Source organism: Antedon bifida, chromosome 10 (genome assembly GCF_963402885.1).
Source record: "Antedon bifida chromosome 10, ecAntBifi1.1, whole genome shotgun sequence".
NCBI classification, from domain to species: Eukaryota; Metazoa; Echinodermata; class Crinoidea; order Comatulida; family Antedonidae; genus Antedon; species Antedon bifida.
Window position 1 is genome coordinate 20,382,462 of NC_136235.1, and position 26,982 is coordinate 20,409,443.

Sequence of the window (26,982 nt, forward strand, 5' to 3'; positions counted from 1 at the left end):
TAGCAATTGATTTATTTGATCAAATATAAAATATTACATTTACAAGTTAAAACACTTCATAATTACAATTTATTTAATCAATCTAACTTATGTGATGACTAAAGGGAAAGAGGTAGTAAAAAGGTACATAGCCAACAACAAGCTGGTGTTGATAAGTACACACTGAAACAAGCTACAATATAATGTCTTCACTATCAAACTTTATGTGACATGGACATGATGATGTCATATCACTACCATATTTGGGCACATCACACTTTTTTTGTCAAACTAGTGACAGTGTAAACAGAGCTTTAAATGGAGAGGGGTAACTTATTTATGGTGAGACACCTATAATCGGGGCCTAGATGTACATTTTAAAGAATATAGCTATAACAAAAAGCACCACCCTACATCTGCGTACAGCAAGACTGCTATATCTGCCTATACCTAATGCTGTCTTCTGGCAAGATTGTGCTTGATATGCCAAATAAATATTATTACAACTGAAAACATATATAAATTTCAAGATTTTAATTTACTAAAAACAGGTTAATGGTAACAATTGTCATAATTGTACAGAAAAAATAAAATTACTTTTTTTTTTTAAAGTTCATATTTTATGTAATATTTCAAATTTTAAAATATATATAAATTATATCATATTGATCATTATGCACAAATAACTTAGCAAGAAAACAAATGTACCTAACTTTGTGAAATGTGTACCATTTAAAAATTACAAAATGCATGTATTAAGAGGAAGAGATCAAAGGATTGATTAATGGGGAAGGAATCAGGAAGACTATATATATAGTGTTGTTCAATAACATTTGATGATTATAAAAATAATGAATTGTATATAAAATGGCAAAATCTAAAAACTTTTAAACACATACATGATTTTGTTGGAATCTGGCATAAATTGTACACAGGAAAGAGTGAATTTGTCAATCAAATCTTATATTAATGACCCCTTATCTTAATTTAACAATAAATTTATTTTATTATCAAATTTAGTAACATTTCTGTATTATTTCTTTAATAAAATACATCAATACACATTTTGTGCTTACAAAAGAAATCAAACCATATCATAAATCATAAACAAAATAAAATAATTTAAATCTTTGCAATCATTTGTTTGCTGAAAGACCAATTTTTTTGACAATAAAACATTAGAAATGATTACACGATTTACAGAAAAACCTTTGATTTGTAAACTTTGATCTTTCTAATAATGTTTTCAATCGATGCGCGTCGTGAAAACAGAACATTGAGATTTGATTTTGTTTGCCGGAGCCGAAGCAGGTGTGAAAGACCTTATAGCAAGCTTTTGTTTTGGTATGGTAAAAAAAAACAAACATTAAATTGACCAAACAGAGTCCTTATACAAACATTGTATATTGGGCTTGTACTTATTCAAGTCCATCTACCATCCTGAAAGCCCACCAACCGGATTTGAATTAAGCCCAAGTTATGTCAAAACATTAAGACAGCATTTGAACATCGAAGCTATAGATGTTCCATAGTTTTTCAATTACCGTATATTCTCTGGTATAATCTCACTTCGGGTCTAATCCCACCACCTACTTTATGTCTGATTTCACAAACACACAAATCCCCTGGTATAGTCCCACTATTGACTTTTGGTCTGGATGTAGGCCTCTCTAGCCAGTTCAGATGAGTTTTTACAAGAAATGCTTACCAATCATTTTCATTTGTCCTGAACCAGACATTCTCAGGGTATAGCCCCATCAGCTTAATTTTGTCTTCTGGGGGGGGGGGGGATTATACTAGAGGATATATGGTAATGATCTAAATTCTTGCTTGCATTATAAACCTTTCATCTCAACTTTTACACTTCAATAAATACTATAAAATAAATAGATGGCAGATTTCTTCATTCTGTGGCAACATATTTGAGAGCACCAAAACCGTATTTTTTGGACAGATCTTTTCTGAATTCATCTTTTAATATTTTCAAACATCTGTATCAAATGAAAAATAAAATATATTTAAAATACTGTAATTTATCAATGCCAATTTAAAAAACATATATTCTCATTAATGTGGTTCTTCTACTTTAGATTATTACTTTTATATAAAATACTATTTATTATTTTTAACAGATATATAAGTGATCATTTTAAGTCCTTGCCCTGTTAGGATCACTTCACTTTCACCTTAGTTCACTCTCTAGTTAATGATATAACCTTTTTGACAAAACCAGACACTGTGACCCAGAAAATGATGTCCAGTGGCTTTAAATATAATAAACATTGAACTTACTTTCTGTATGTTGAGCTTGATCTAAATTTTGCAATATCAAAACTTGGGGTATGCGGCATGTGGATAATGAATGCGTTTGGAAGCACTACAAATTCATACCTAAAACAATAATAGGGAATCTATATACATTATGGTACAACAATACAGCTGTATCAAATCATATACTGTATGTACAACAATCCATGAAGGCATGATTTGGTCATTTGATTGCAGAATTGTGTCACATGATATTCAATAGATATTCTATTGAACTATTCATTATGTTATCGAGAGTGCAATGGAAAAAATAATTTTTAGTTGATTTATTCCTTTCAGTGATACATAAAAAAGGGAGCCGCACTGAAAGATGACAACTTCTAACTATTTTCATCTCATGAAATTATTTGTACTATTGCACTCAAAAACGTTCACTATTGTATAATAATTGATATGTGTGTGTATTGCTGATTTCGATATTTAAAGCTATTAATCATGTTAAAGTCTGTTTTATAGAATGTTGTATGAGCCAATTGTTGTTATTATTTATTTATGTGTTTTGTGATGCAGCATCTACTAAACAAGTACAACTTACCCCTGGGCGTCAATTTCCATAATCTGTGCAACCTTGTTCCATCCAAAGCCAACGAACCGTTTATCATATTGAGGGCAGTCTTTCTTAATAACAATATATGGTTCAAAATCAGTATCCCATTGTATCTAAAAAAGGAAAAAAATGAACAAATCTGAGCATAGATAAGACAATTACTGTATAATTAGTCATTTTTTTTATGTACAAAGAAAATAAAAGAAATTGTCAATTTCTTATTATTATTTCTTCTTTATAATTTGTAGCCTCTCTTCAGTCAAATGAGGGCCCAATGTATAGTACTATGATGAGTTTGTGACAGTGGCTGTGTGTGAACTAGTACACCTAACTAGTAATTTGTCATAATGGAAAAAAAGACATACTAGTATAAGTAGTGGAGTCTTTCACTGTAGGAAGAAGACGTACACTATTCCATTACAGAATTTATTTATTTATTTATTAAGGCTTGCCCACCACAAGATGTTTATCTTCATCCTTCCGGGCATCTCCTTCATTCTCTGACCTATTATCATTATATTTATGCATTTTTTTTGCCAGAGTTTGTAAATAAATGTTATGAAATGAAAAAAGGATATGTTTACCTTATATGGCATTGTTGATATCCTCCATTTTGGAAAGTTTGTCGGAGCGTGACCCTTCTGCCACACGTGATAACGAAAGGTAAACAATGAACCCATGTCCAACATGTGTAATAAATCAGTTTTGGATTTTGGAAAATTGATTCTGTAGTGAAGAGTTTCAAAAGCAGGAACAACCAAAGCCTGTAAAACAATTTATTTTGTCACAATTAGTACTCATTTACATTTTCTTTAATTCAGGAGTTTAATTGAGCATAAAATGACCAGCCTTAAGCTCTGTCTACACTACTAGTTTTAAAAGTACAATCATAGAACAAAACAAAAAAGAGAATATTAAACTTAGATAGTATAAAGACACTCTTAAAGCTCTGTCTATCAAACTTTATGTGAAAACAAATGTGATGTGTTTGATAGTGTAGACAGAGCTTTCTATAGTGCATACTTAAAGCCCTAAATAATTTATGTATAATACCGTGTTAATACAGTACCTTATTAGTATTGGCTACATCCAATGTACTGATCATCTTTCTAAGATAGTTATATAATCCATACATTGGTAGAAAGTCTATGTCAGCCAGGAACACATACGGCGTCTTGACCTCGTTTAAAGCTGTGTTGCGTAGGTGATTAACAGGGTAAAATTGCTATAGAAACAGACAGCAATAATGCACATGAAAGTGAAAAATGGTCGTTTTTTAATTATTTTATAATTTGAACTTATACTATAAAAAGCAGAAATTTCCAAAACCCAAGGGCTTTTAAAAAAAAAGGCAAAGATATTTGCATTTAAAGTTGCTATCAAAAGAAAAACATACAATAAAAGGCTAATGTAAAAAAGTGTAAAAGTCCCTTTCTTTGAGAATAATTCTACTTTTATAGTATTTTGTAAAGAAAGTGAAACATACATTAAAACAGCATAAAAGGACAAAATATAATTTAAAAGAGTCAAGGATAATCTCATAAACACTAACTCTTTTCTACTTTTTAATATTTCGGATGTTTGTACATGAGAGAACTTGTAGCATTAATTATAACAGATAAATAAATTCAAGCAACCTACCCCATCTTTATAAACAACATGATAACTAACGTCCTTTCTACTTCTTAATATTTCCGATGTTTGTACATAAATTAAAAACTGTTGAGCATCAGCGTCTGACATGTAAACTGCAAGACTCATTGGTCCTGTAAAAAAAAAAAAAAATTTAATATGAATTGTGAATCAGTTTGATTAATGATATTTCGCTATATTGGTCTTAATTTCAATATTCATGATGTTTATTGACATTGGCTGTAGTGTGTGTTTACAGAGCAATGGCCTTTTCCAGCATAAAATAATGTTGTTATTAAGACTAAATTAGTGTTTACAAAAAATAAATAAAACAATAAATAGTTTTAATTTTACAATAGCTATGATTGTATTAATAATCAGTACCTTAAATTATATTTCAACAAAGTATATATTTGCACCTAAGTAGTAGAAGTAGACCTACCATCCCAATGTTTACAGAGAGCTTCTAGCATTTGCAATCTATCCATTGAAAGCTGAGCTACTAACGTCACATCATTGCCATCTGGTTTCTGAAAAAAAAACATAGCATGCATACCTCGTCAAAGGCTTTATTTACAATCAAATCTACACTGAAAGTTCTAGGCCCTGTCTACACTATCAAACTTGATATGACAAAACAAATGTGATGTGTCCATATATGGACATGATGATGTCATATCACTACCATATTTGGGCACATCACAATATAGATGTGTCCTGTGCATCAGTATTCTTAAGTAACTTACTGGTGTGTACTCATAATCTAGATAATATAGATGTCTCCTATGCATCAGTATTCTTAAGTAACTTACTGGTGTGTACTCATAATCTAGATAATATAGATGTCTCCTATGCATCAGTATTCTTAAGTAACTTACTGGTGTGTACTCATAATCTAGATAATATAGATGTCTCCTATGCATCAGTATTCTTAAGTAACTTACTGGTGTGTACTCATAATCTAGATAATATAGATGTGTCCTGTGCATCAGTATTCTTAAGTAACTTACTGGTGTGTACTCATAATCTAGATAATATAGATGTGTCCTGTGCATCAGTATTCTTAAGTAACTTACTGGTGTGTACTCATAATCTAGATAATATAGATGTGTCCTATGCATCAGTATTCTTAAGTAACTTACTGGTGTGTACTCATAATCTAGATAATATAGATGTGTCCTGTGCATCAGTATTCTTAAGTAACTTACTGGTGTGTACTCATAATCTAGATAATATAGATGTGTCCTGTGCATCAGTATTCTTAAGTAACTTACTGGTGTGTACTCATAATCTAGATAATATAGATGTCTCCTATGCATCAGTATTCTTAAGTAACTTACTGGTGTGTACTCATAATCTAGATAATATAGATGTGTCCTGTGCATCAGTATTCTTAAGTAACTTACTGGTGTGTACTCATAATCTAGATAATATAGATGTGTCCTGTGCATCAGTATTCTTAAGTAACTTACTGGTGTGTACTCATAATCTAGATAATATAGATGTGTCCTGTGCATCAGTATTCTTAAGTAACTTACTGGTGTGTACTCATAATCTAGATAATATAGATGTGTCCTATGCATCAGTGTTCTTAAGTAACTTACTGGTGTGTACTCATAATCTAGATAATATAGATGTGTCCTGTGCATCAGTATTCTTAAGTAACTTACTGGTGTGTACTCATAATCTAGATAATATAGATGTCTCCTATGCATCAGTATTCTTAAGTAACTTACTGGTGTGTACTCATAATCTAGATAATATAGATGTGTCCTATGCATCAGTATTCTTAAGTAACTTACTGGTGTGTACTCATAATCTAGATAATATAGATGTGTCCTGTGCATCAGTATTCTTAAGTAACTTACTGGTGTGTACTCATAATCTAGATAATATAGATGTGTCCTGTGCATCAGTATTCTTAAGTAACTTACTGGTGTGTACTCATAATCTAGATAATATAGATGTGTCCTGTGCATCAGTATTCTTAAGTAACTTACTGGTGTGTACTCATAATCTAGATAATATAGATGTGTCCTATGCATCAGTATTCTTAAGTAACTTACTGGTGTGTACTCATAATCTAGATAATATAGATGTGTCCTATGCATCAGTATTCTTAAGTAACTTACTGGTGTGTACTCATAATCTAGATAATATAGATGTGTCCTATGCATCAGTGTTCTTAAGTAACTTACTGGTGTGTACTCATAATCTAGATAATATAGATGTGTCCTATGCATCAGTATTCTTAAGTAACTTACTGGTGTGTACTCATAATCTAGATAATATAGATGTGTCCTGTGCATCAGTATTCTTAAGTAACTTACTGGTGTGTATTCATAATCTAGATAATATAGATGTGTCCTATGCATCAGTATTCTTTCTCTTCTAAAATCATAGCACTCATCAGACTCGTCTAGGTCAGGTGGCTATCAGATACAAACAACACATGATAAAAGCATAAATGAATGATGGTCAACAAGGGTCAAGGGTCAGTGGGCTGTAGCCATTCTTGGTTGCCGTTGCCATTGCCCATCAATAAATCAAAGAGCACATCAAGGTAGTCTAAGGCTCTGTATACACTATCAAACTTTATGTGTCAAAAAAATGTGATGTGCCCATATATGGAGATAATAATGTCATATTACTACCATATTTGGGCACATCACACTTTTTTTGTCAAACTAGTTTAAATCGTTTATAAAATCGTAGCATTCATGGAACTATATCTTGGTAAGGTCAGATACACAAAAATATATGACATTGACATAAAAACATAATTTCATTTCTACATAGCTTGTTTTATTACCTTAGTTTCTTGTGTTGATATGTTGCTGTTTAGATGTTCACAGCTAAATAATTCTCTTCGTAGTAAATTGCCGTCATATTCCAGAAAACTTAGGTAAAGGTTGCGAAAGAAATCAATGTGTTTGTTCTTCACCTGCAACTTTAATGGTGAGTTCCAGTGGATGGCTTGAATGTCACTGAGTTCAGTGTAGCATAGCTAAAGAAACAACAGAATTTTACACAGGATTTTATTAATTTATACTAAGCAGCGTGGTCAAATGTCAATTTTATGTATGTGTGTTTTATTTAACCTTTCTGCTTCTGTTTTGAATCTCATCTGGTATCTGGTTGTCCTGTCAATGGTATTCTTTAACAATGCGCGTCCCCTATTAATCCTGTCATGGTCTATTCGTCTATTTATTTATTCTTTTTATGGTATCTTAATTTATTAACTTGTTTGTATTGGGCCTCCTATTACAAACCCTTAGGGTTCTGGAGGCCCCTTGGGTTTCTGGAGGCCCCTATCATCTTTAAAAATATGTCTTACTCCTGGTTTGTTTTGTGTTTTTGTTTGTTTATGAGATGAATAAAGAGAAATTATGTTATGATATGATTCAACAAATTGACATCATCATGAAGTATAATACATTAGTGAATTAAGCCAATTACATTGAATTGGATAGTACAGGCATTAAAGTTAACATTTTATGGATTCAAGATTTAAGAAAATGTTATTCTAGATAAAACATACATACATTAATTCATGATACTCTGCAATTAAAGTTACATTACATGGAAGTGAGCAATTTAGCACATTAAAATAATTTTTTTTTTAAATTGGAAATTTAAAATTTATAAATGAAAATTTAAAATTGATTAAATTTAAAGTTAATTAATAAATAAATTAATATGATAGTTACCTCACTCCGAGTATGTTCACTTAACTGTACATTCCATGAACAAGGTAGGTTGTACACTATGTGAGGATGATTCTTAATAACAGCATTGAATATATCCTAAAGAAAAAAAAAGTACAATGTCAATGATCTCTGTGGTCACTAATAAGTGCACTCGTCCCATATTTCAAAATAAAATATATTCTAGACACCTTGAACCATATGCAAATCTGGATGGAAATTATTTTCTAATTGATGCTATGCTTGGATATTTTTTAGGCCTAATTGTGTAAAAAAACCAATGGCATACATTATATAATACTGTAACATCATTGTGAAAAAAAAAGATGATATACCTGATCTGCTAGTGATGTGGATAATAAACTCATGAGTTCTTTCTCAGCAATCAACCTCCACATTTTCATCCAATCAATTTGTCTGAGCCTGTCAAGGGCCAACAGAATCAAACCAGTGTTATAACCCCTACCCTGTAAAAAAGACATCATCATAGCAATTTAATACATTAGGAGAATAAACATTATAGAACATCTGACATCAGTAGTACATGATGACCTATGAATAAATACTGCTACATAGGTTATTTCATGCCTGATGTTACTGGTGCCCAAAATATTTGCGCACCCTTTTTTCCAAGATGATTGTTATTGGCCAAAACCAACACAGTAGAACCTTCGTTTTATGTACCCTGGATTTTACGTCATGATGTCACATGTTTTTTTTTAGTAATTTATGTAACTTAAGTTTAAAATCCTATTTTTTACGTACATCTCTCGGTCCCGTGCTGTACTTAAAATGTAGGTTCTACACTACATAATATTTCTATGAACGAGTACTGTGCAGTCAACAATATTCAATTGGACATTTCAATAATGCCTTGTGTGGTATAGACTTGATATTTATTGCTCGTTATTTCACTTGTACACACGATTGCTTATATCTTACCAGCGCTGGCCAGGGGTTATGTTTCTTCCAGATGGTACCTAGATACCAATCACTCTGGTTCTCAACAAGTCCAAACAGTTTAGGACTTGTCAAATGACGGAACAACTGCCACAACTCGGCTATATCTCTTGCAAATGTTATGTCTGTGTCCAACACTATTACCTGAAAGAGGAAGTGGAAACCATCAGGGATCAGAAACGGGAGTTGGTTCCAGTGGCGTAACTTCTTTGAGCTTATGGAGCCCCTGAGCTTATGGAGCCCCTGAGCTTATGGAGCCCCTGAGCTTATGGAGCCCCTGAGCTTATGGAGCCCCTGAGCTTATGGAGACCCTGAGCAGCGCCTAAAGGAAAAATCAGGCATTAAAGTATGTCGAAAAAGCTAAAAACACCTGAGGCCTCCAGCTTTGGAGGGCCACATAGGGTTCCTAAACCAGGGGCCTTAGGTATCTGTGTTACGCCACTGGTTCCTTACAAGAGGTTCAGCTGAAACGTATTATTGTTGAAGTTTTACTGTATTTATAAATAAAATATGTCCTAACACAGAAAAGGAAGAAAAGAATTCCATAGAATGAAAATACACAGTAATGCAATATTTTTGTTCCTAGAATTTATATGAACTCTTTAAAATCCCATGATCTTGGTAAAAACAAGGTCCCCTTTTACGCCCCCACTCCTGAATCCGCTCTTCTTAAAGTTACCTTTTCTAAATCTTTTGGTAATATTTTCATAAATACTAATTTCATTAATCCAAATATTCCAGAATAATGTTTGTTTGGAATCCAAGAAACATCACTCTGCAAAAAGAAAGAAAAATATTAAAATAACTTCATTTTCATAACATGCTCCTCAAACATCTGATGGCCAGCATACAGCAAGTATAAACGTATTCCTCTAGCTACAAAAGGATCCATTCTTTAAGAAATGTCACAAACTAAATTGAATTTCTGAATAATTTTTAATAGTACTGTATATATTTTTATGATAATGATTGCCAGAAATTAGCATAAGCTGAATTTGTTATTAAAATGTTTATATTTGTAATATAAGATAAATAATAAAAGATCTATATTTTTGTATTATCATTGTATCAATGTATTTTGTTGGCGACCCCTTTGTAAACAAGCCTTTGGGCCTAAAGTGTTATCCTCTGCTTTCAATGTTTAATTTCTCAATTTTAATGTTTGTATTATTCTATGTATTTATTTTCATTTTATATATTATGCTGTTTTATAAATTGTACTGTTCTTGGAAAGCAATAACTATTACTTACTTACTTATTTATGGTTTAATGTATCATACATTTGCATGTATTCTGACTTGATTGAAACATACAGACAAAATGATGAACTTTATTAACGCATGTCCAAAGAATACCTTGATTGTCCAAAGTTCTTTAGAAGAGCAGTTTTATATTATTACTGACAGGGCTACCTTATTGAAAGAAAATGAAATAAATAAATTCACTTACCTTGTACGTTTCTGCTAAATAAAAACTAACTTCAACTAAAAGAAAACAAACAATAATATGATTAAAATCAATAATTCAAAGCTTTTCAAAATTGATATCCTTGCTATACCAGTATGGCTCAATTATCCATTTCACAGTCATGACTATAAGTACTGTAGGTAGCAGCTTATGAGTGCACATTTGAATTTGTTTTTATTTCTAATAATGAAAATAATTTTAAAGAATTTTCTTTTTTATTTTATTCATTCATCTCAAAACAAGGACAGTACAAATGTACAAAAAAAATATATGAGTATTACAAATAACAGACAGAAATAGAGACACAAGACATCACATATTATAGTTATTTACCTATTTAAACTTAAAGAAAAATAGTCAATTTTGGTTTGATTAAATTTAGCTGTTTATCTTGTTTTTTTTCATAAGCGAAATCATTATTTTTTTAACCTTATTAAAACTACAAAATGGCCTATTAAAAATTTGATTTTATTCACCTTTATTTTTTTCATTTTTTGAGGGACAATACATCTTTAAATACAATATACTTACGTCCTGGAAGATCCCATGTTTTGAACAAAGTGCTAAGAGTTAGTTGAGCTATTTCATCTGAGATAAAGTGAAAGTGTAGAGGATTTTTACGATAGAAAAGAATGGATTTAATCAAGGTGATAACTTCACGACTTGAATTGTGACCAGCACATACTATTGCTATATGAATAACCTGTAAAAAACAGATATGAAATGAATGATAATAATAATTATAATAGAATTATACTTTATTATATTATATTAAACACATAACAGGAATAGTATAACCAAGCTTGCTTTTAATAGTTAAAATGAATACAGCAGAAGTCCTTCTTTTGGAAAATTCATTACATTTTTTGTCACATAAAGTTTGATAGTGTAGACAGAGCTTTAGACTTTGGCCAATCATACCTCGCATTTTGGCATTGTTAGCTTACTCCGACAATCTGATTGGTTGACAGAAGATGATATATTTCGTTCTTCTTTGAGTTGTTCATACAATTCATAAGTATGTTGTAATTGGCTCTGAGATATTCTGTATAAAAATAGAAATATTATAAGTGCAATATAACATAATATAAATTAAATATAACATATAAACAACACAATGAGATTGATACCTTAGCTGAGTTTTCAGCAACTGATTCTCATGTTCAGAATCTTGCACTTTCTTCTCCAAATCTAAATTTCTGTCCAATATTGGACCAACATTTCTTTGGTCTGAAATGTAAATAATATAAATAATAAAAAAATTATGCAAAATTAAATTCCACAAACAATCAATTTATGAATTGAATATGTAAATGTGTTTCTAGGCATTGTGCTGGTCGCTGTTTATACACATTCTATTTCTAATACAGTTCAAGTGCCAACAAGTTTTCCATTCTAAACCATGCAGTTAATACTGTTTGTTGGGGGTTTTTTTTTGGGAGGTGTAATTACTTCTTCCAAACTGTTTACTGTCACATATTATGTTTTAACCGGTTTGTAAATTGTGATGCAGTTTAATAAAAAATAAAATAAATAAAGGTATGTATGTTGATAATCCTACACAGATGCTGTGTGAATTTGTAATCACAATTTAAAACTTACGTTGACTGTTGTTAGTCTTGCTGAAGTATAAACAAATAAGACATGTGGATATAAAAAGCAACAGTAGTCCCTTCTTCCAATGAATTTTCACAGCGGTCATGGTCATAACATTTGCAACATTCTATTAGGGAAAAAAAGTGTTCAATGGCCTAACAGCAGTAAGTTAAATGATAACAAATAATATTAATAATACTAATAGCCTCCTATTCTATTCATTATTTAATATTTGTATTTAAACAAATTTATTAGTAAACTGCTTACCTTCCGCCTACATAACATGCTACAGCCTACTACTTCTAGGTCTAGACTCTCTCTAGGCCTAGCTAGGCTATAATATAAAGTAGAGGCTCGGCCTAGCGACCCGGCCTAGCTAGCCCGAGTGTTAGTCACTTTATTTTAGCCTATCTGAGGCTATCCTATATAGGCTAGATAGTATAGTAGGCCTCTAACTAGGCCCCTACCTAGCCTATAACATATTACTTAAATTCTTCGGAAACGAACCTGTTTGTGTTATATCAAAAAGAGATATTGTTCTCTACTTGCTTTAGATATTTAGACGATACCCCTATATATAAAAAACAAAAAACGGTATTTAATGTTAGTCTACCTCTAGCTAGCTAGCCTAGGCCTACCTAGTAGATGTGTATATGCACCACCGCCGTGCCGCGTACGTACGGTTTGTTGTGACTCGACTTTTCCATGGATGAAGTGAGCCCTCAAGCTTATTTTATTTTCATAACTTTATATCTTTACTATTACTATCTTTGCATGCTTTTTAGTATTAAATGGTATGGGAAGAATTGAACGAATGAAATATTCTTCCCATTTAACAAAAAAGTGGAATTTCGTCGCTGAGTAGATTCTGATTTTTTACAAAATTCTAATACAGTACTATTAGGGTAATTTCTGTAAACATTTTGAGAATTATATATAAAATAAAAACAATATGCATACTCATTATCATGTTAAATTATAACACACCTGAGTGTATCCTCTTGTCATTTGATTGGTTAATTTATGTATCAGTTATTATTACTACCTAACAGAATACTGTACTGATATTTAAAGATATATTGTCCCCCTAACAATTGTTTTTTTTTTCAAATTGTTTGTTGAATGTGCCATTTTAATGTAAAGAAATAGTTATTCACTTTCGTTTTTCATGTTTTTGAGGGACAATACATCTTTAATGGTAAAGTGACTTTGTAAAAAATGCAATGTTTGTTGTGCATATCTCTATATACAATATCTATTATACACCACACCAACAATAAAATATTCTAGTGCTGCCTTTTAAAATTTGACATTGGTTGAGCGAGTCAAATGGCCGAGCGGCCAACAACATCGGCAAGGGTTCGAGGCCGACTCGCTCCAAGTTCTGGTGGTGGAACAAGTCTTCTCGGATAAGGACTATAAACCGTAGGTGTATGCATATTGCTCGTGTGCACTTTTAAAAGAACCCAGTTCATTATTCGAGAAGAGTAGGGGGTTACCCCGGTGAACTGGTTCACAAAATAGCCTCTGCATCAGGGGGATTACCACCTATCTGATAAGGACAGTGATTAATTTACTGTTGGTAATCCTTGGCCACATTGCCTAAAGACATAAAATAAAAATGTAAAAAAAAAAGAAAAAAAAAAGATGGAAATGAAAAAGTTGTTTTATAACAGTACATGTTTTGAGTGTATTTTTTTTTTTTTTTTTTTATTTAATTTTAGGCAAATTGCCAAGGATAACCACAAGTGAACTCAATCACTGTCCTTCTCTCAGGTGGCTCTCCTGTTCACACGACAAGCATATACACAAGATACTCTACATAAACAAAGTCTTATTACAAGTCTTTGGGAGTGGAGTTGAAAAATTGTCATGAGAAAAAATCAGGACTTGAACCCAGGACCCTTAGATTGGTAGCCAAGCATCATAACCACCAAGCCACAACTCCATTAAATATGTGTGTTAAATAATGCATACTGTGTTGCGTTTACGAATAATATTATTCATGATTGACACAATTTCACAAACATAAGCTAGCAACAAACTTTTTATTATATTTTACTTTAATTATTTTTGCCATTATTACATATTCAAACTTTTTCAAGTTTTTTCTATTCAATTATTTGGAAATAAACTTTCAAACTTTGGCTGTTAATCTTCTATCAATGAGCTTTGTCATATTGCAGTACAGGTATAAATTATTAATATTTTCATTTCATTACAATCCAACAGCAATACCGCCACCAATTACAGGGTGTCTTATATAAAATAAATATACACAACACTACACAACATGATCAAATTAATAGAAATGCAAATTCAAATCTATGGATTTAAAGTCTTATAATTTACTAATAAGTCTTTCTTATAATGTTCTTAATGGTTTCCGCCAATATTTACATTGATGGACAGAGTGTGTATTTTACTATTAAATATGTTTTTAACTGGCCTAACTATAATTTCTTCCTAATATAATAATATAAAAGTTTTTGCATAGCGCCAAATTCCAACAAATGGATCATTGCTCATGGCGCTGTGGACTCAGATGTTACACTTTTCAACTACATGCTTCTTCCCAAAGGGTCATGTCATGTCAGTGTAGCCACTTTAAGGCTGTCTCATCTGTCCATGACACAGTGGCTGTGTGTGAACTAGTACACCGGGGTAATCCTCTACTCATCTCAAAAGATGTACTAGGTTCTTTAAAGTGCACATGAGCTATATGTGTACACTGGACCCACAGGTTATAGTCCTTATCCGAGAAGACTTGTTCTACCACCAGAACTAGGAGCGAGTGAGGCTTGAACCCTTGCCGATGTTATTGCTACGTAATTACAGTTTCACTGTCTTAACCGCTCGGCCACTCACTCACTCAAATACACTAATAAGTTGTCTCTAATTGTGTATTTTAATATAGTCACATTCATACGTGTGCCTCCTTATGAATATGTTTTCTCAAATGTCTTTTCAAACGGCCATTTCGATTAAATTTCTTCCCACAATGTTTACATTTATAGGTGACTCCTGTGTGTATTCTCTGATGTTTTTTAAAATGGTGACTTCGTTTAAATTTTTTTCCACATTTTTCACATTCATAAGGTTTCTCTTTTTTGTGTTTTCTCAAATGTCTTTTCAGTGTAATTTTATGACTAAATTTCTTCCCACAATGTTCACATTCATGTGGTTTCTCTTTTATGTGTTTTCTTAAATGTACTTTCAAGGCAACACTTTGAACAAACTTCTTCCCACAATATTCACATTCATATGGTTTGGCTTTCTTCAAGTGTTTTCTCAAATGTCTCGTCAAACTCCCTTTATGAATAAATGTCTTCTCACAATGTTCACATTCATATGGTCTCTCTCCTGTGCGTATTTTTAAATGTGTTTTGAGACCATTACTTTGAGTAAATTTTTTCCCACAATGTTCACATTCATACGGTTTCTCGCCTGTGTGTATTCTTAAATGTTCTGTTAAAGTGCTAGTTTGTTTAAATTTCTTCCCACAATGTTCACATTCATATGGTCTCTCTTCTGTGTGTATTCTTAAATGTATTTTCAGACCATGACTTTGAGTAAATTTTTTCCCACAATGTTGACATTCATATGGTTTCTCTCCTTTGTGTATTCGCAAATGTTTATTTAAATCGGAAACTTGCTTAAATCTCCACTTACAATGTTCACATTCATATGGTCTTTCTTTCGTGTGCAATTTCAGATGTTCTGTCAAGTGGCTACGTTGCACAAATGTCTTCCTACAATGTTCACAGTCATATGGCATGTCTCTTATGTGTATTCTCAAATGCCTTTTTAGAGTACCTTCATGATTAATTTTTTTCCCACAATATTCACATTCATATGGTTTCTCTCCTGTGTGTATTCTCAAATGTTCTATCCAATGGCTTTTTTTGTTCAATTTCTTCCCACAATGTTCACATTCATATGGTTTTTTCTGCAAATGTACTTTCAATTGATCACTTTGCACGAAGTCCTTCCCGCAATGTTCACCAGGCACATCTTTAGTGTGTGTTTTTAAATGCTCTTTTAGAATGTCATTGCAATGGAATTCCTTTGCACAATATCTGCATTGATAGGTTGTCTGGTCTAAACACTTTGTATGTGTCTGGCAATGCAGCTCAAAATCATCTTCTTCATAAAATGTCTCTTCACAGTGTTGACATTGTAACTCTTTACTCTGTATATGTATTCCTAAATGTTCTTTTAAAGCATTTAATTCAAATTTCTCTCCACAATGTTCACATTCGTATTTCATGTTTTTTTTTTTGTTAAGGCAATGCCAATTACAAAAACAATAATCTGAAATAATAATAATTTAGTTTAGTTTCATTCATACATAATTTTCAAAAACCAAAAATAAAATACGAAATCCATCGGCACATATAAATGTCAATGACTTATTTACAGCACATCTTATCATGTAGGCCGATGGTTTGGAATGCATAAATTCATAATTATTACGTAATTAGTAAATCACATTGTATTTAGGCCGGCTTATACTGTTCCTCACCAAACACAGGTGTGTTAATAAAGAATACGACAAAATATGACAAATGAAACAGTTTCTAGCAACTTATTTTATTCCAAATTATTTTTGTTTATTTGCACAACCTGTACACTGGTACTACACTATGTCTATTTTTTGGCTATTTAAACTTTTAAAGATTGTTCAAACCATGGGAGCTTTTTGTATATACACTCTTTTAAACAGTCTTTTATTGTTAAATAAATGATTTTAAAAATGTCTTCCCACAACATGGCCAATGTAAACTGTGTGTACTTTCTCAAATGATCATTGTTAAAGTTAAATTTTGTTTCCCATTATGGTGTCTCTCCTGTTTGTGTTCTTAAATGTTTTGTCAAATTGTCATTTTCCTTAAATTTTAATCCACAATGTTCACATTTATATGGTGTCTCTCGTGCGTGTATTCTCAAATGTTCTGTTAAAGAAGCAAATTGCTTAAATTTTAACCCACAATGTTCACATTCATATCATCTCTCTCCTGTGTGTATTCTCAAATGTCTTTCTAAAGACACATTGTGTTTAAATTTCTTCCCGCAATGTTCATATTTCTATGATGTCTCTCCTGTGTGTATTCTCAAATGTGTTTTCAAATACCCACTTCGAATAAATTTTTTCCCACATTGTCCACATTCATATGGTCTCTCTCCTGTGTGTATTCTCAAATGTTCAGTCAAACTCCCTTTTTGTTTAAATTTCTTCCCGCAATGTTCACATTCATATGGTCTCTCTCCTGTGTGTATTCTCAAATGTTCAATCAAACTCCAGTTTTGTTTAAATTTCTTCCCGCAATGTTCACATTCATATGGTCTCTCTCCTGTGTGTATTCTCAAATGTTCAATCAAACTCCAGTTTTGTTTAAATTTTTTGCCACAATGTTCACATTCATACGACATCTCTTCTGTGTGTATTCGCAAATGGCTTTTCAAATGCCCACTTCTTTTAAATTTTTTCCCACATTGTTCACATTCATATGGTGTCTCTCCTGTGTGTATTCTCAAATGTTCTGTCAAATGGCCTTTTTGCTTAAATTTCATCCCACAATGTTTACATTCATATGGTCTCTCTCCTGTGTGTATTCTCAAATGTGTTATCAAATTCCCACTTCCTTTAAATGTTTTCCCACAATGTTCACATTCATATGGTGTCTCTCGTGCGTGTATTCTTATATGTGTTTTTAGATCACCACTTTGAATAAATTTCTTCCCACAATGTTCACATTCATATGGTGTCTCTCCTGTGTGTTTTCTTAAATGTGTTTTCAAATACCCACTTCGAATAAATTTTTTCCCACATTGTCCACATTCATATGGTGTCTCTCCCGTGTGTATTCTCAAATGTTCTGTCAAACTCCCTTTTTGCTTAAATTTCTTCCCACAATGTTCACATTCATATGGTGTCTCTCCTGTGTGTATTCTTAAATGTTTTGTCAAATTGCTATTTTCCTTAAATTTCTTTCCGCAATGTTCACATTCATATGGTGTCTCTCCTGTGTGTATTCTCAAATGTGTTTTCAAATACCCACTTCTTTTAAAATTTTTCCCACATTGTTTACATTCATATGGTCTCTCTACTGTATGTATTATTAGATGTTTTGTCAAATCGCAATTTTCCTTAAATTTCTTTCCACAATGTTCACATTTATATGGTTTCACTCCTGTGTGTATTCTCAAATGGCCTTTCAAATGCCAACTTCTTTTGAATTTCTTCCCACAATGTTCACATTCATATTCACCAGGCACATCTTTAGAGTGTGTTTTTAAATGCTCTTTCAGAATGTCATTGCAATGGAATTCCTTTGCACAATATCTGCATTGATAGGTTGTCTGGTCTAAACACTTTGTATGTGTCTGGCAATGCAGCTCAAAATCATCTTCTTCATAAAATGTCTCTTCACAGTGTTGACATTGTAACTCTTTACTCTGTATATGTATTCCTAAATGTTCTTTTAAAGCATTTAATTCAAATTTCTCTCCACAATGTTCACATTCGTATTTCATGTTTTTTTTTGTTAAGGCAAAGTCAATTACAAACAATAATCTGAAATAATAATAATAATTTAGTTTTTATTCATACATAATTTTTAAAATCATATAAAGTGTCAATGACTTTATTTACAGCATCTGTAAATGTAATGTATCTTATCATGTAGGCTGCTGGGTTGGAACGCATCAATTCATAATTATTACACAATTAGTATATAACATTGTATTCAGGCCGGCTTATACTGTTCCTCACCAAACACTGTTTTAATAAAGAATACGACAAAATATGACAAATGAAATGTCCAACAGTTTCTAGCAACTTATTTTATTCCAAATTATTTTTGTTTATTCACACAACCTGTACAGTGGTAACTACACTACACTATATCTATTTTTTGGCTATTTAAACTTTTAAAGATTGTTCAAAACATACATGCTTTTTTATATCCCCTCTTTTAAATAGTGTTTTATTGCTTAATGATTGTAAAAATGTCTTCCCACAACATGGCCACTGTAAACTCTGTGTGTACTTTCTCAAATGATCATTGTTAAAGTTAAATTTTGTTTCCCATTATGGTGTCTCTCCTGTTTGTGTTCTTAAATGTTTTGTCAAATTGCCATTTTCCTTAAATTTTAACCCACAATGTTCACATTTATATGGTGTCTCTCCTGTGTGTATTCTCAAATGGATTTTCAAAAATGGCCACTTCTTTTAAATTTGTTCCCACATTCATATCGTCTCTCTCCTGTGTGTATTGTCAAATGTTCTGTCAAAGAAACAAATTGCTTAAATTTTAACCCACAATGTTCACATTCATATGGTTTCTCTCCTGTGTGTATTCTCAAATGGCTTTTCAAAAATGGCCACTTTTTTATAATTTGTTCCCACATTCATACTGTATGGTGTCTCTCCTGTGTGTATTGTCAAATGTTCTGTCAAAGAAGCAAATTGCTTAAATATTAACAATGTTAACACAATGTTCACATTCATATGGTTTCTCTCCTGTGTGTATTCTCAAATGTCTTTCTAAAGACCCATTTTGTTTAAATTTATTCCCGCAATGTTCATATTCCTATGATGTCTCTCCTGTGTGTATTCTCAAATGTGTTTTTAAATACCCACTTCGAATAAATTTTTTCCCACATTGTCCACATTCATATGGTGTCTCTCCTGTGTGTATTCTCAAATGTTCAGTCAAACTCCCTTTTTGTTTAAATTTCTTCCCGCAATGTTCACATTCATATGGGCTCTCTCCTGTGTGTATTCGCAAATGGCTTTTCAAATGCCCACTTCCTTTAAATTTCTTCCCACAATGTTCACATTCAAATGGTGTGTCTCCTGTGTGTATTCTCAAATGTCTTTTTAAAGACCCACTTTGTTTAAATTTCTTCCCACAATGTTCACATTCATACGGTGTCTCTCCTGTGTGTATTCTTATATGTGCTTTCTGATCACCACTTTGAATAAATTTCTTCCCACAATATTCACATTCATACGGTGTCTCTCCTGTGTGTATTCTCAAATGTGTTTTCAAATCCCCACTTCCTTTAAATTTCTTCCCACAATGTTCACATTCATACGGTGTCTCTCCTGTGTGTATTCGCAAATGGCTTTTCAAATCCCCACTTCGAATAAATTTCTTCCCACAATGTTCACATTCATATGGTGTCTCTCCTGTGTGTATTCTCAAATGTTCCGTCAAACTCCCTTTTTGCTTAAATTTCTTCCCACAATGTTCACATTCATATGGTGTCTCTCCTGTGTGTATTCTTAAATGTTCTGTCAAATGGCAATTTTGTTTAAATTTCTTCCCACAATGTTCACATTCATATGGTTTTACTCCTTTGTGTATTCTCAAATGGATTTTCAAATTCCAACTTCTTATAAATTTTTTTTCACAATGTTCACATTCATATGGTGTCTCTCCTATGTGTATTCTTAAATGTTCTGTTAAAGTGCTTGTTTTCTTAAATTTCTTCCCGCAATGTTCACATTCATATGGTGTCTCTCCTGTGTGTATTCTCAAATGTGTTTTCAAATACCCACTTCTTTTAAAATTTTTTCCACAATGTTCACATTCATACGGTGTCTCTCCTGTGTGTATTCGCAAATGGCTTTTCAAATCCCCACTTCGAATAAATTTCTTCCCACAATGTTCACATTCATATGGTTTCTCTCCTGTGTGTATTCGCAAATGGCTTTTCAAATCCCCACTTCGAATAAATTTCTTCCCACAATGTTCACATTCATATGGTTTCTCTCCTGTGTGTATTCTCAAATGGCCTTTCAAATGCCAACTTCTTTTGAATTCCTTCCCACAATGTTCACATTCATATTCACCAGGCACATCTTTAGTGTGTGTTTTTAAATGTTCTTTCAGAATGTCATTGCAATGGAATTCCTTTGCACAATATCTGCATTGATAGGTTGTCTGGTCTAAACTCGTTGTATGTGTCTGGCAATGCAGCTCAAAATCATCTTCTTCATAAAATGTCTCTTCACAGTGTTGACATTGTAACTCTTTACTCTGTATATGTATTCCTAAATGTTCTTTTAAAGCATTTAATTCAAATTTCTCTCCACAATGTTCACATTTGTATTTCATTTTTGTTTGTTAAGGCAATGTCAATTACAAAAACAATAATCTGAAATAACAATAATTTAGTTTAGATTTATACATAATTTTTGAAAAAACAAAATAAAATATGAAATCCATAGGCACATAATAGTGTCAATGATTTATTTACAGCAAATCTTTTCATGTAGCCCACTGGTTTGGAACGCATAAATTCATAATTATTACGTAATTAGTAAATCACATTGTATTTAGGCCGACTTATACTGTTCCTCACCAAACACAGGTGTGTTAATAAAGAATACGACAAAATATGACAAATGAAACAGTTTCTAGCAACTTATTTTATTCCAAATTATTTTTATTTATTTGCACAACCTGTACACTGGTACTACACTATGTCTATTTTTTGGCTATTCAAACTTTCAAAGATTTTTCAAACCATGGGTGCTTTTTTTATCCACTCTTTTCAAAAGTGTTGTATTGTTTAATGATTGTAAAAATGTCTTCCCACAACATGGCCACTGTAAACTGTGTGTACTTTCTCAAATGACGATGGTTAAAGTTAAATTTTATTTCCCATTATGGTGTCTCTCCTGTTTTTATTCTTAAATGTTTTGTCAAATTGTCATTTTCTTTAAATTTTAACCCACAATGTTCACAATTATATGGTGTCTCTCCTGTGTGTATTCTTAAATGTTCTGTCAAATGGCAATTTTGTTTAAATTTCTTCCCACAATGTTCACATTTTCATATGGTTTCTCTCCTTTGTGTATTCTGAAATGTCTTTTCAAATGCCCACTTCTTTTGAATTTCTTTCCACAATGTTCACATTCATATGGTGTCTCTCCTGTGTGTATTCTTACATGTGTTTTCAGATCACCACTTTGAATAAATTTCTTCCCACATTGTTCACATTTATATGGTGTCTCTCCTGTGTGCATTCTTAAATGTTTTGTCAAATTGCTATTTTCCTTAAATCTCTTTCCACAATGTTCACATTCATATGGTGTCTCTCCTGTGTGTACTCTCAAATGTGTTTTCAAATACCCACTTTTTTTTAATTGTTTCCCGCAATGTTCACATTGATATGGTTTCTCTCCTGTGTGTATTCTTAAATGTTCTGTCAAATGGCAATTTTGTTTAAATTTCTTCCCACAATGTTCACATTCACATGGTTTCTCTCCTTTGTGTATTCTCAAATGTCTTTTTAAATGCCCCCTTCCTCTAAATTTTTTCCCACAATGTTCACATTCATATGGTGTCTCTCCTGTGTGTATTCGCAAATGTCTTTTTAAAGACCCATTTTGTTTAAATTTCTTCCCACAATGTTCACATTCACATGGTGTCTCTCCTGTGTGTATTTGCAAATGTCTTTTTAAATGCCCCCTTCCTCTAAATTTTTTCCCACAATGTTCACATTCATATGGTGTCTCCCCTGTGTGTATTCTCAAATGTCTTTTGAAAGACCCACTTTGTGTAAATTTCTTCCCGCAATGTTCACATTCATATGGTGTCTCTCCTGTGTGTATTCTTAAATGTGTTTTCAAATACCCACTTCGAATAAATTTTTTCCCACATTGTCCACATTCATATGGTGTCTCTCCTGTGTGTATTCTCAAATGTTCTGTCAAACTCCCTTTTTTCTTAAATTTCTTCCCGCAATGTACACATCCATATGGTGTCTCTCCTGTGTGTATTCTCAAATGTGTTTTTAAAGACCCATTTTGTGTAAATTTCTTCCCGCAATGTTCACATTCATATGGTGTCTCTCCTGTGTGTATTCTTAAATGTTCCGTCAAAGTGCTATTTTCCTTAAATTTCTTCCTGCAATGTTCACATTCATATGGTCTCTCTCCTGTGTGTATTCTCAAATGTGTTTTTAAAGACCCATTTTGTTTAAATTTCTTCCCACAATGTTCACATTCACATGGTGTCTCTCCTGTGTGTATTCGCAAATGTCTTTTTAAATGCCCCCTTCCTCTAAATTTTTTCCCACAATGTTCACATTCATATGGTGTCTCTCCTGTGTGTATTCTCAAATGTCTTTTTAAAGACCCACTTTGTGTAAATTTCTTCCCGCAATGTTCACATTCATATGGTGTCTCTCCTGTGTGTATTCTTAAATGTGTTTTCAAATACCCACTTCGAATAAATTTTTTCCCACATTGTCCACATTCATATGGTGTCTCTCCTGTGTGTATTCTCAAATGTTCTGTCAAACTCCCTTTTTTCTTAAATTTCTTCCCGCAATGTTCACATCCATATGGTGTCTCTCCTGTGTGTATTCTCAAATGTGTTTTTAAAGACCCATTTTGTGTAAATTTCTTCCCGCAATGTTCACATTCATATGGTCTCTCGCCAGTGTGTACTCTTAAATGTTCTACCAAAGTGCTAGGATGCTTATATTTGTTCCCACAATGTCCACATTCATAGTATTCACCAGGCACATCTTTAGTTTGTGTTTCTAAATGTTCTTTTAGAATGTCATTGCAATGGAATTCCTTTGCACAATATCTGCATTGATAGGTTGTCTGGTCTTCAACTAACCAATTTGTGTGTGAGTGTTGACATTGTAACTCTTTACTCTGTATATGTATTCCTAAATGTTCTTTTAAAGCATTTAATTCAAATTTATCTCCACAATGTTCACATTCGTATTTCATGTTTTTTGTTAAAGCAATATCAGTTACAGAGAATAAATAATCTGAAATAATAATTACATGAAGTTTAAATGATGGTTGTGCAAATTTGCTGTACTGTAGTCCATTCACCACAGGTAGTGTATTTTGCTTAATATTTTCTATACAAAAATACAATAAGTACTTGGTCATCAAATACTTATTTAACTTTTCATCACAACACATAACTGCAAAGCGAAAAGAATGAAAAAAAAGAAAGAATTTGTTTATACAGATGTCCAAGCCCTTCTTCATCTGAAGTATCCTAACATATTCATATTTGAATCATTCAATCAACATGGATAAAGTTAAGATGGAAACACGCTGGTTTGGGAAAGAGTGTAAAAAGAAGGAATATCAACCAACTTTCAACAAGGATGGGAGCTTTTTCAAACTTTCAAATGTTCATGATCCGGTTTTGACGTCATTGGCTAAGTTCAATCTAAACCGGTTATTCGCTTATGAAGCCTACCTAGAACTGTTAAAATTAGATGAAAATTTCATGGATAAAATTAGATGAAAATTTCATGGATAAAACTTTTTGTTTGATTTATGTGTTGTGATTATTAAAATTTTAAATAATTATTTGATACCAACATAGATAAGTTTTCACGCTAAGGTCTTTACTGTATTGTTCTTGGCACAGGGTTCTTGTTCAATGCATCAAGAATGCGTTCTAAATACGTCCAATTTTTGGATGCGTCCGACGCTTTCTAGACTGCTAATTTTCCCAACGCAGTTTCGTCAAATAAACAATATCACTGTCAAGTACCTGCACAGCTAACCATGCTCGCTACAATGCACTAGACTATTACATTAAAACGCAGAATAGATATGTATTACGACAGGATTTACTGTATACTGATAAATATTTATCTCGAAATAGGCTGTGGTTAACTAGATGATGTTTAGTAATTAACAAAATAATTTTATTTCTAGGCCTAGTCTGACTGACACCGTTCGCACGCTTGACTTCTGCCCACTGCTGCTGGTATAACACCATGTGTGTTTTAATGCGCATAGCAGCATTATGATGGTGATCTAGAATTTTGCAATTCCATGACGATAAATGGTGCCTTTAAAAAGATAAATGTATTAAATTTATATTATAAATACAGTAGAACCTCCATTTTATGTACGGTACGGGACCGAATGGCGTACGTAAAACGAGGGATTCGTAAAATCGAGGTTGACCTTAAATTGACCTCCCAAATACGTAGATCGTAGCTAAAAAGGCTGCCGTGTTTGCCTACAGCATGCAGGTGGTCACTAGCTTAGCTAGGCCATTCCTAGGCCTAGACTAATCTAGGCCAGGCTAGCAGGCTTCTAGCAAGATGTGAGGCCTAGAAAAGTACAGTATATGCAGGCTGTGCGATTTAGTTTAAATAAAGTGTTATAAATAAAATATCAATGTTCTTGTATTTTCTATCAATAAAAACAGTCGCTGCTGTGGGGAATGCACATGAGTTCCTCACACAGCCATGGCTTTGTGCTTTGTTGTTGTTAAATTGCGCCCTCAATGTAAGAAAATGATGACGTCATCGGTCATTTTAAGCGTACGTAAAATCAAGGGAACGTAAAATCAGGGTACGTAAAATGAAGGTTCTACTGTACTTAATTCTTACTTTATGCACTTGTCAATTGTATGACCCACTATACGACCCCCGGGAGAAGTGCGTCATTTTTCCGATGTGCGTCATACCTTATGAATATCATGACGCACAACATGCTACAAGAATGTGACCTACCTTTAAGTGACCATCCATTTTGACGCACTGTGACCATGTTTTTTATGATATTTTTTAGTGGTAAAGTGACGGACATTGATACGGCATCGTTCATTAATGTGACGTACCTTCTAGGTTTTTTGACGCACCCCTGCGTCAGTAATTATTTGTAAATGACGCACCCATGACGCACCTCTCCCGGGGGTCGTATAGTGGGTCATACAATTGACAAGTGCATTATGCACTTGTCAATTGTATGACCCACTATACGACCCCCGGGAGAGGTGCGTCATTTGTCCGATGTGCGTCATACTTTTGAATACCATGACGCACCCGTGCGTCAAAAAGGTGACTTACATTTAGGTGACCATGACGCACCCATTTTGACGCACTGTGACCATGTTGTTTATGATATGGTGGGTGGTAAAGTGACGGACATTGACACACCTTGTTCATTGATGTGACGTACCATCTAGGTTTTTTGACGCACCCCTGCGTCAGTAATTATTTGTAAATGACGCACCCATGACGCACCTCTCCCGGGGGTCGTATAGTGGGTCATACAATTGACAAGTGCATTACTCTGTAGTACATAAATAAAGAAAAGGTGACCGTGATGTAGTTGTACTATATATGTAAGCATTGTTAGGACTATTAAATACAATACTGTAATTTCAATGTATTAAAAAGGGCGAAACGACTTCTTGTTGGCTTACTCACATCACGTAAACAGGCCCTACTACCCCCTAGCCTCTTCTAACTAATTAATAGATAGCCTACACTACGTACAGTAATACTAGGCCTAGCCTAGGGCCTAGTTTAGACTAGTCCTAGGCATAATATAGTCTACTAGACCTAGTAGTACGTACAAATTAAAAATATTTCATCTTACTTTTGACAATTAAAGAACAGTTAAAGCTTCAAACTAACGATACCGGAAGACGATCTTTTATGGTCTGGTGGTGGCGTGGCGTCGTTATAGGATGATGATCGAGCGCGCGAGGATCGAGAAGGAAGGTTAAAGTATGGAACGCCGTTACTGCCTTCTAATCTGAAGCGAATAGTAGTACATACCTAATAATTATTTCAGCAATTACCTCGGCGTATTATTACAAGGGCGGATATAGGACAATTTTAAGGGTGGTGATGGTGAGGGACCTAACATTAGGCTAGGTGACGGGGCTGCCAAGGAGTAGGGGAAGGTGCTAGAGTAATTTAGGCCATTCCAATTAAGTTACGGGCCGGTAAAATATACTGGGT

The 26,982-nt window shown here is 33.0% G+C and overlaps 2 protein-coding genes and 1 pseudogene across 4 annotated transcripts; all 3 read right to left on the reverse strand.

Moving 5' to 3' along the window:
- Positions 1-274: 274 nt before the first annotated feature.
- On the reverse strand, positions 275-12,893 carry LOC144853553 (xylosyl- and glucuronyltransferase LARGE1-like). Of its 2 annotated transcripts, XM_078711258.1 has the most exons (19): positions 12,855-12,893; positions 12,223-12,343; positions 11,751-11,850; positions 11,542-11,665; positions 11,152-11,323; positions 10,603-10,637; positions 9,833-9,928; positions 9,136-9,297; positions 8,529-8,660; positions 8,197-8,292; positions 7,299-7,493; positions 6,817-6,918; positions 4,929-5,016; positions 4,496-4,623; positions 3,924-4,079; positions 3,439-3,618; positions 2,843-2,967; positions 2,272-2,370; positions 275-1,970 (listed from the first exon to the last, which is right to left on the reverse strand). In XM_078711258.1, the coding sequence occupies exons 2-19, from the start codon at positions 12,326-12,328 to the stop codon at positions 1,883-1,885; spliced, it is 2,184 nt and encodes a 727-aa protein (XP_078567384.1). In that variant the 5' UTR covers positions 12,329-12,343; positions 12,855-12,893; the 3' UTR covers positions 275-1,882. The 2 variants fall into 2 exon arrangements, with proteins under 2 accessions (XP_078567384.1, XP_078567383.1); XM_078711257.1 differs by lacking the exon at positions 12,855-12,893 and having other exon boundaries at positions 12,223-12,345.
- A 1,391-nt stretch (positions 12,894-14,284) lies between these two features.
- On the reverse strand, positions 14,285-24,137 carry LOC144853529 (uncharacterized). The gene is made up of 4 exons (XM_078711224.1): positions 24,038-24,137; positions 17,314-18,793; positions 16,907-16,931; positions 14,285-16,530 (listed from the first exon to the last, which is right to left on the reverse strand). Exons 1-4 carry the CDS (start codon positions 24,082-24,084, stop codon positions 15,140-15,142), a joined length of 2,943 nt encoding a protein of 980 aa, XP_078567350.1. The 5' UTR covers positions 24,085-24,137; the 3' UTR covers positions 14,285-15,139.
- LOC144854525 (uncharacterized) lies at positions 18,795-26,718 on the reverse strand (annotated as a pseudogene). Its single transcript, XR_013614624.1, has 3 exons — positions 26,615-26,718; positions 21,906-24,021; positions 18,795-21,350 (listed from the first exon to the last, which is right to left on the reverse strand). The product of XR_013614624.1 is annotated as an uncharacterized LOC144854525 (transcript).
- Positions 26,719-26,982: the final 264 nt, after the last annotated feature.

What these genes read in the sequence shown, in the direction of transcription:
- LOC144853529 (XM_078711224.1), bottom strand. Translation starts at nt 24,084, where the DNA reads ATGGACTACAGTACAGCAAATTTGCACAACCATCATTTAAACTTCAT. An exon ending in AACCATCATTTAAACTTCAT is followed by an intron (nt 18,794 to 24,037) that starts GTAATTATTATT and finishes TTATTATTTCAG; the next exon opens with ATTATTGTTTGTAATTGACT. An exon ending in TGAGAATACACACAGGAGAG is followed by an intron (nt 16,932 to 17,313) that starts ACATCATAGAAA and finishes ACTGTTTAAAAG; the next exon opens with AGTGTATATACAAAAAGCTC.
- LOC144853553 (XM_078711258.1), bottom strand. Translation starts at nt 12,328, where the DNA reads ATGACCATGACCGCTGTGAAAATTCATTGGAAGAAGGGACTACTGTTG. An exon ending in TTGCTGAAAACTCAGCTAAG is followed by an intron (nt 11,666 to 11,750) that starts GTATCAATCTCA and finishes ATTTTTATACAG; the next exon opens with AATATCTCAGAGCCAATTAC. An exon ending in ATGTTGTTTATAAAGATGGG is followed by an intron (nt 4,080 to 4,495) that starts GTAGGTTGCTTG and finishes CTGTTTCTATAG; the next exon opens with CAATTTTACCCTGTTAATCA.